This window comes from Pseudophryne corroboree, chromosome 1, assembly GCF_028390025.1.
Source record: "Pseudophryne corroboree isolate aPseCor3 chromosome 1, aPseCor3.hap2, whole genome shotgun sequence".
Lineage (NCBI taxonomy): Eukaryota > Metazoa > Chordata > Amphibia > Anura > Myobatrachidae > Pseudophryne > Pseudophryne corroboree.
Window position 1 is genome coordinate 181840654 of NC_086444.1, and position 9116 is coordinate 181849769.

The 9116-nt window shown below is 45.2% G+C and overlaps 1 protein-coding gene across 1 annotated transcript; it reads left to right on the forward strand.

Annotated features, from left to right (window-relative positions):
- Positions 1–5626: 5626 nt before the first annotated feature.
- LOC135033899 (uncharacterized) lies at positions 5627–7771 on the forward strand. The gene is made up of 3 exons (XM_063954257.1): positions 5627–5850; positions 6211–6363; positions 7383–7771. The coding sequence occupies exons 1-3, from the start codon at positions 5655–5657 to the stop codon at positions 7493–7495; spliced, it is 462 nt and encodes a 153-aa protein (XP_063810327.1). The 5' UTR covers positions 5627–5654; the 3' UTR covers positions 7496–7771.
- The last annotated feature ends 1345 nt before the right edge of the window (positions 7772–9116 follow it).

A 9116-nucleotide genomic window follows, 5' to 3' on the forward strand; every position in this document is an offset into this window, starting at 1 on the left:
CTTGACAATTTTCTCACCAGCAGGTCTTTGAACCTCTGCAGACTTGTGTCTGCCGGAAAGAGAGATACAACGTAGGTTTTAAATCTAGGATCGAGCACGGTGGCCAAAATGTAGTGCTCTGATTTCAACAGATTGACCACCCGTGAATCCTGGTTAAGCGAATTAAGGGCTTCATCCACAAGTCCCAAATGCCTAGCGGAATCGCTCTGTTTTAGCTCCTCCTTCAATGTCTCCAGCTTCTTCTGCAAAAGCCTGATGAGGGGAATGACCTGACTCAGGCTGGCAGTGGCTGAACTGACTTCACGTGTGGCAAGTTCAAAGGGTTGCAGAACTTTGCACAACGTTGAAATCATTCTCCACTGCGCTTGAGCCAGGTGCATTCCCACTCCTTTGCCTATATCGTGGGCAGATGTATAGGCTTGAATGGCCTTTTGCTGCTCCTCCATCCTCTGAAGCATATAGAGGGTTGAATTCCACCTCGTTACCACCTCTTGCTTCAGATGATGGCAGGGAAGGTTCAGGATTGTTTGGTGGTGCTCCAATCTTCTGTACGCGGTGGCTGAATGCCGAAAGTGGCCCGCAATTCTTCGGGCCACCAACAGCATCTCTTGCACGCCCCTCTCGTTTTTTAAATAATTCTGCACCACCAAATTCAATGTATGTGCAAAACATGGGACGTGCTGGAATTTGCCCAGTTGTAATGCACGCACAATATTGCTGGCGTTGTCCGATGTCACAAATCCCCAGGAGAGTCCAATTGGGGTAAGCCATTCTGCGATGATGTTCCTCAGTTTTCGTAAGAGGTTGTCAGCTGTGTGCCTTTTATGGAAAGCGGTGATACAAAGCGTAGCCTGCCTAGGAACAAGTTGGCGTTTGCGAGATGCTGCTACTGGTGCCGCCGCTGCTGTTCTTGCTGCGGGAGGCAATACATCTAGCCAGTGGGCTGTCACAGTCATATAGTCCTGAGTCTGCCCTGCTCCACATGTCCATGGTTAAGTGGACATTGGGTACAACTGCATTTTTTAGGACACTGGTGACTCTTTTTCTGAGGTCTGTGTACATTTTCGGTATCGCCTGCCTAGAGAAATGGAACCTAGATGGTATTTGGTACCGGGGACACAGTACCTCAATCAAGTAATCAAGTCTCTAGTTGCCTCTGAATTAACTGTGGATACCGGAACCACGTTTCTCACCGCCCAGGCGGCCAAGGCCTGAGTTATCTGCTTTGCAGCAGGATGACTGCTGTGATATTTCATCTTCCTCGCAAAGGACTGTTGGACAGTCAATTGCTTACTGGAAGTAGTACAAGTGGTCTTCCGACTTCCCCTCTGGGATGACGATCGACTCCCAGCAGCAACAACAGCAGCGCAAGCAGCAGTAGGCGTTACACTCAAGGATGCATCGGAGGAATCCCAGGCAGGAGAGGACTCGTCAGACTTGCCAGTGACATGGCCTGCAGGACTATTGGCTTTCCTGGGTAAGGAGGAAATTGACACTAAGGGAGTTGGTGGTGTGGTTTGCAGGAGCTTGGTTACAACAAGAGGAAGGGATTTAGTGGTCAGTGGACTGCTTCCACTGTCATCCAAAGTTTTTGAACTTGTCACTGACTTATGAATAATGCGCTGCAGATGACGTATAAGGGAGGATGTTCCGAGGTGGTTGACGTCCTTACCCCTACTCAGTGTCGGACTGGGGCATGAAGGGCCCACCGGGGGAATGCTGCTGTAGGGGCCCATGCTTAAAGGCGTAGCCAAGATCCAGTGGGGGCGTGGCCAGCCAGTACAGAGGTTTGGCCAACCATTACATGTTCTGTGCCCCTTGGTAAATACATAATAAACCAAATTATTGTGAAGTATAATGTAACATATGTATAATGCATAAATCCAGTGCACTAGGATAGTCTGGAACTTGATCCCTAGAGGAGAATGAGGGCCCCCAGGCAGTGGGGCCCACCGGTGGTTTCCCCTGTTCCCCTGTGGGCCAGTCCGACCCTGCCCCTACTTATTACAGCTTGACAAAGGCAACACACGGCTTGACACCTGTTGTCCGCATTTGTGTTGAAATAATTCCACACCGAAGAGCTGATTTTTTTGGTATTTTCACCAGGCATGTCAATGGCCATATTCGTCCCACGGACAACAGGTGTCTCCCCGGGTGCCTGACTTAAACAAACCACCTCACCATCAAAATCCTCCTTGTCAATTTCCTCCCCAGCGCCAGCAACACCCATATCCTCATCCTGGTGTACTTCAACAGTGACATCTTCAATTTGACTATCAGGAACTGGACTGCGGGTGCTCCTTCCAGCACTTGCAGGGGGCGTGCAAATGGTGGAAGGCGCAAGCTCTTCCCATCCAGTTTTGGGAAGGTCAGGCATCGCAACCGACACAATTGGACTCTCCTTGGGGATTTGTGATTTAGAAGAACGCACAGTTCTTTGCTGTGCTTTTGCCAGCTTAAGTCTTTTCATTTTTCTAGCGAAAGGATGAGTGCTTCCATCCTCATGTGAATCTGAACCACTAGCCATGAACATAGGCCAGGGCCTCAGCCGTTCCTTGCCACTCCGTGTCGTAAATGGCATATTGACAAGTTTACGCTTCTCATCAGACGCTTTCAATTTTGATTTTTGGGTCATTTTACTGAACTTTTGTTTTTTGGATTTTACATGCTCTCTACTATGATATTGGGCATCGGCCTTGGCAGACGACGTTGATGGCATTTCATCGTCTCGGCCATGACTAGTGGCAGCAGTTTCAGCACGAGGTGGAAGTGGATCTTGATCTTTCCCTATTTTAACCTCCACATTTTTGTTCTCCATTTTTTAATGTGTGGAATTATATGCCAGTATCAATAGCAATGGCCTACTACTATATATACTGCGCACAACTAAAATGCACCACAGGTATAGAATGTAGATGGATAGTATACTTAATGACGACACAGAGGTAGGTACAGCAGTGGCCTTCCGTACCGTACTGCTATATATACTAGTGATGTGCACCGGACATTTTTCGGGTTTTGTGTTTTGGTTTTGGATTCGGTTCCGCGGCCGTGTTTTGGATTCGGACGCGTTTTGGCAAAACCTCCCTGAAAATTTTTTGTCGGATTCGGGTGTGTTTTTTAAAAAACCCTAAAAAACAGCTTAAATCATAGAATTTGGGGGTCATTTTGTTCCCATAGTATTATTAACCTCAATAACCATAATTTCCACTCATTTCTATTCTGAACACCTCACAATATTATTTTTAGTCCTAAAATTTGCACCGAGGTCGCTGGATGGGTAAGCTAAGCGACACAAGTGGCCGACACAAACACCTGGCCCATCTAGGAGTGGCACTGCAGTGTCAGACAGGATGGTACTTCAAAAAAATTGTCCCCAAACAGCACATGATGCAAAGTGGCCTACTGTACCGTAATGCTATATATTATATACTGGTGGTCACTGGTCAGCAAAACTCTGCACTGTACTCCTCCTTTATAATATTATACTGGTGGTACCCAGTCCCCACAATAAAGCAGCACACGGACCACAGATATGGAGTGTTTTTCAGGCAGACAACGTATACTGGTGGTCACTGTCAGCAAAACTCTGCACTGTACTCCTCCTATATAATACAGCTGCTCCCCAGTCCCCACAATTAAGCAGTGTGAGCACAGATATATGCAGCACACTGAGCACAGATATGGAGCGTTTTTTTCAGGCAGAGAACGGATAACTGGTGGTCACTGATCAGCAAAACTCTGCACTGTACTCCTCCTATATTATACAGCTGCTCCCCAGTCCCCACAATTAAGCAGTGTGAGCACAGATATATGCAGCACACTGAGCACAGATAAGGAGCGTTTTTTTCAGGCAGAGAACGGATAAAACTGGTGGTCACTGATCAGCAAAACTCTGCACTGTACTCCTCCTATATTATACAGCTGCTCCCAGGTCCTCCCCACAATTAAGCAATAGTGCACAATCAAGTTCAACAATAACGGAGAGGACGCCAGCCACGTCCTCTCCCTAACATTTCCAATGCACGAGTGAAAATGGCGGCGACGCGCGGCTGCTTATATAGAATCCGAATCTCGCGAGAATCCGACAGCGGGATGATGACGTTCGGGCGCGCTCGGGTTAACTGAGCCATACGGGAGAATCAGAGTATGGCTCGGACCCGTGTAAAAAGGGTTAATTTCGGGGGGGTTCGGTTTCCGAGAAACCGAACCCGCTCATCACTACTACATATATGATAACATTAATATCAATGAGGATATGTGTTACTTAACACATTACCATGTTTTTATGTTAATGTGTAAATGTTGCTGCATATGTGTTTGTGATGCTTTAATGTCTTTATTTAATCCTAATATTGTTGTTCTTTGCCTTTTTTTATAAATCAACACATAAATAAACCAAACTCATCTATCCTGCAATGTTCAGTTGATTGAAGAACAGAGCCATGTTGTAAGTATTTTGCAAATTCACCACTTACAGTAGCATACACTCGCAATTGTGTCCATAACCAAGAACACGGAACATACTGTTGATGTGTATTAATAGCAATAAAGCCAATTTGTATTTATGAGCGTCTGTTAGGGGTGCCACCAGGGTGTTACTAGGTGGCGCCGTTGCTCTTGCCCAGCAGTCCTTTAGCTTCCTGCAGCCAAAAACTTTGCCTATAGCAGACACCTTTCCCGGGAGGATTAGGTCCACCCAGTACTCAAATGCCCCCAGGTTTTTATGATAGACAAGGCTGCTGCGAGAGGCCGGGCAAGGCAAGTATGGAACTGGAGTCAGACTGGGACACAAAAGGAAGGACCAGCCACACAGGACAAACAATAACTTCAGCACACTACCGTGTGTGACTGACATGGGATCACTGCGGCAGAGTGGTACAGTCCCTGGCAGCATCTGAATATAATACAGCCAGACATAGCACACAATACAGGAACTCACAAATGGACCGCTGGACATGACTGCAGAGCAGCGCCAGCACAAGCAGACAGAAATACAGGACCAGACCGCAGAGCGGCGTCGGCTACAGACGTACAAACAAGCAGGGCTGGAATACTGAAGTGACCACTAATAGCGACACCAACGGTACATGTAGAACATGGTGGAATAGATGCTACAAGTGACACAGAAAGACATACTGCTGGGCCAGACTGACAGGACACTGGTAATAATACAGGATACAAACAGAAACTCCAGTTGAGTAAATACAGGCTGGAGTACACCGGATTGTGCACAGTATCAGGTACATAAACAAAAGCTCTTAACAGAGACAGTGTAGAGTAGACCACCCAGGATCAGACACTTGCGGGCTCAGAGTATGACAGGATTACATGAACTGTTCAGGGTTCATAAGGATAGACTGAGTAGATCAGGGTTGTACAGAATCAGGATAGTCACTGCAGGTGAGCAGCCTGACACACAAGACCTACTGCTAATGGCCTAATTATGCAGCAGCTGCACTGCACACAGACGACATAGGAGTCAGGCTGCAATTACACAGACTCACCAGAGGTGGCTTGCAACAGCATCACAGCTGTCAACCAATCAACAGCAGACAGACAGTATAAATATTAGCACAGTAGATGAATACGCCATTGGTACCATGCGAGCTGCCGCATTCACCATCAGGGAGCTGCATGTCCTAACCTCGGTGATGGACCGCCACGTAAGCCGTATGGGCCCATATGTCTCAAATGCCCGTAAGCGTGCAGCCTACGCGGAGGTCCGCAGAAAGCTGTGGGAGCGGCTACGTACCAGACGGACCATCGTCCAGCTGGAGAGGCGGTGGTCCGACCTGCGCCGCAGACAGCCGCATTTGCTGGCGAAGATACGCCTGCAAATTCAAAACCGTAAATAATGCATACTGTAGCATTTGTGTGTGCATGAGTGTGTTTACAGTTAAAAAAAAAAATTTATATTTGCATCCATAAGTGTGTGTATGTTTAAGCTGTAGATTTTGCAAGTGTATGTTGGTATTCATAGATGTTTGTATAAGTGTATAGAGTATGTGTGTGGGTTGTATGTTGCGTAAAGTACAAACATTTGCATACCAGTAATAATTTTGTGTCTATTTGTAGTATAATAAAGTTTTTTTTTTTTTTTTTTTAAACAATAAAAAAAAAGTAGGTTTCATGTTGATTATTGAGTAGGGTTTGTTGTGTTTTTTTTTAAATGTTTTTAATAAACATAAACTGTTTGTCTCTCCTTAGGAAGAGACGAAAGAAGAAGAGCCCAACAACACCAACCTCCCTCTCCACCTCCCTCTCCCCTTCAACCACCCGACCCCATTCAACCACCCGACCCCATTCAACCACCTGCCGGTGTGGAAGAAGAGGAGGATGAGTATGGGGCTATGGAGGAGGGTAATTTATTTTGGTGTTTTTCTTAATTTTGTTTCTTTTTTCTATTAAAAATATACTACAACATGTGTGTTCAACCTTTTTCTTCTCCATCTGCTGTGGAAGTACACATCCCAGCATGCCCTGCAACAGTTTTAGCATGGCCACATTGCACAACTGTTGCTGGACATGCTGCAATGTGTAGTCCCACAGCATATGGAGAGGAAAAGGTTGCTGACCCTGGACCTAGACCACTGATAGTGATCCTTTTCCTCTCCATCTGCTGTGAAACTATACATCCCAAAATGTCCTGCAACAGTTTTAGCATGGCCACATTGCACAACGGTTGTCGGACATGCAGGGATGTGTATTTCCACAGCAGATGGAGGACCAAGGGTTCACCATGCCTGAGCTAGACAGTGAGCTGTTGAAGTGTGCTTTGGACATTTCTTGTATATTGCATTAAGGGGGTAATTCAGAGTGGACTGCAGTGTAAAAATAAAGCAGCCAGTATTTATCCTGCACAGAAACAAAATAACCCACCCAAATCTAACTCTCTCTGCACGTTATATCTGCCCCCCCCCCCCCCCCGCAGTGCACATGGACTTTCCCAACTGCCAACAAATTTGCTGCTACGATCAACTATGAATTAGCCCCTAAAGGGCCCTACACATTGACAGATCCACCGCTAAGCTGCCCGACGGCGGATACGGCCGAAGGGCGACCCGGCGGCGGGGGAGCAGTGATGGGGGGAGTGAAGTTCCCTCACTCCCCCCCTCCCCCGTCACCTGGCTCCATAGAGGTGCAGGTAAATATGGATGAGATCGTCCATATTGGCCTGCATGCACAGCCGACGGGGCACCAGCGATGAACAAGCGCGGGGGCACGCATCGTTCATCGCTTGTGCCTCCACACTGAAAGATATGAACGATATCTTGTTCATTAATGAACGAGATCGAACATATCTTTCAGTGAGATCGACCAGTGTGTAGGGCCTATAAGTCTGAAATTAGTTATTAACAATTTTTTTTAATTATTTACAGATGGCGAGGTTGGAGATTGCAACGTGGGCATCCGTTTGGTCCTTGCCAGGATGGAAATGCACATGCGTGCCCTCCTTGAGGACATTGTTGTCATAAAAAATATTTTTTATTAATTTTTATTTTATAAACAAATTCCTTTATATAATTGCATGTTATGGGTAAAAAAATGTAAATCAAAAATGTTGATTTCTATTTTGATGGAAATACAGTATCATATACTGTATGTACAGTTGTCGTATCACTTTGAAAGGGAAATAATGGAGAGTGAAAAAGTACTATCAAAAAAACTCCCAACTGCCATTTTAAAAACACAGCAGTTAGGAGCAGATTTTTTTAATACTTTATCACTCTCATTTAAAACAATTTCAAGAAGATGACGCATATATGCAAAAGTGTTTAATTTGAATATAATGTATGTCATACATTAATGATTTAATCAATCTCATAATAAATGACATATTGTACAATGTCACTTATATTTTCAATATTTAAAATGTAATCCATTTCTGGGTATTGTGCAAATAGGACAACAAAGATATTAAAGTGATAGGCGTGTTGCCTTAATTGCTGAATGTTATTGGGCAATTAGGTTGTCAAACTCTTCATTTTGCAGTGTTTGATCACTTAATTGTTCAATCACATTACAATTCCTTAGGGTAATTAGTTTATTTTAAACAAATTAAAAAAAAAAACCATTGTGCAATTATTTGCAAGCTAGCGAATGCAACGCACATGTACGACAAGCTCCATGCTGCAAGCGATGCGAATAGCAATCTTCCAAATGCATCTCTCCTGCGCGAAGCATAATAGTAAACACCTCTTTTGAGTACCGCTGCACATTTTTGTGCACTCGTGCATGGTGGGCGTGATTTTCAATCTGATCGCACTCTTGCATTGCGTTCGCACACTTGCGAATGCTGCTTGTGTGCACATTGAACAGCGATCAGGTCTGAATTATCCCCACTGTGCCGAATTCAGAGTTGATTGCAGCAGCAAATTTGTTAGCAGTTGGGCAAAACTATGTGTACTGCAGGTGGGGCAGATGTAACATGTGCAGAGAGAGTTAGAATTGGGTGTGGTGTATTCAAACTGAACTCTAAATTGAAGCCTACAAAATAAAGCAGCCAGTATTTACCCTGCACAGAAACAAAATAACCCACTCAAATCTAACTCTCTCTGCACATGTTATATTAGCCACACCTGCAGTGCACATGGTTTTTGCCAAACTGCTTACAAATTTGCTGCTGCGAGCAACTCTGAATTACCCCCAATGTTTCACTCATGGGCATAAATGTGTCTTGGTTTACCTGACGCTAATATTATAAAATGATGCAAATAAATTAAATTTTCAATACAGAATGTATTAGGTTTTTATATAGACGTTTAGTATATGTGTTTCACATACAGGCAAGCCAGTGTACTAAGGGTCTAATTCAGACCTGATCGCTGGGCAGTGATTTTTGTTGTCCTGCAATCAGATAGTCGCCGCCTACAGGGGGAGGGTATTTGAGCTGTGCGAACGCATGTGTAGCAGAGCTACACAAACTGATTTTGTGTAGTCTCTGCGCAGCCCAGGACTTACTCAGCCACTGCGATCACTTCAGCCTGTCCGGGACCAGAATTGACGTCAGACACCCTCCCTGAAAACGTTTGGACACACCTGCGTTTTTCCAGACGAAAACGGTCAGTTGCCACCCACAAATGCCCTCTACCTGTCAATCTCCTTGCGATCGC

Excerpts from the sequence above, each read along its gene's own strand:
- LOC135033899 (XM_063954257.1), top strand. The coding sequence starts at position 5,655 with ATGGACCGCCACGTAAGCCGTATGGGCCCATATGTCTCAAATGCCCGT. Across the intron at positions 5,851-6,210 it reads ACGCCTGCAAATTCAAAACC|GAAGAGACGAAAGAAGAAGA; the intron begins GTAAATAATGCA and ends GTCTCTCCTTAG. Across the intron at positions 6,364-7,382 it reads GTATGGGGCTATGGAGGAGG|ATGGCGAGGTTGGAGATTGC; the intron begins GTAATTTATTTT and ends AATTATTTACAG.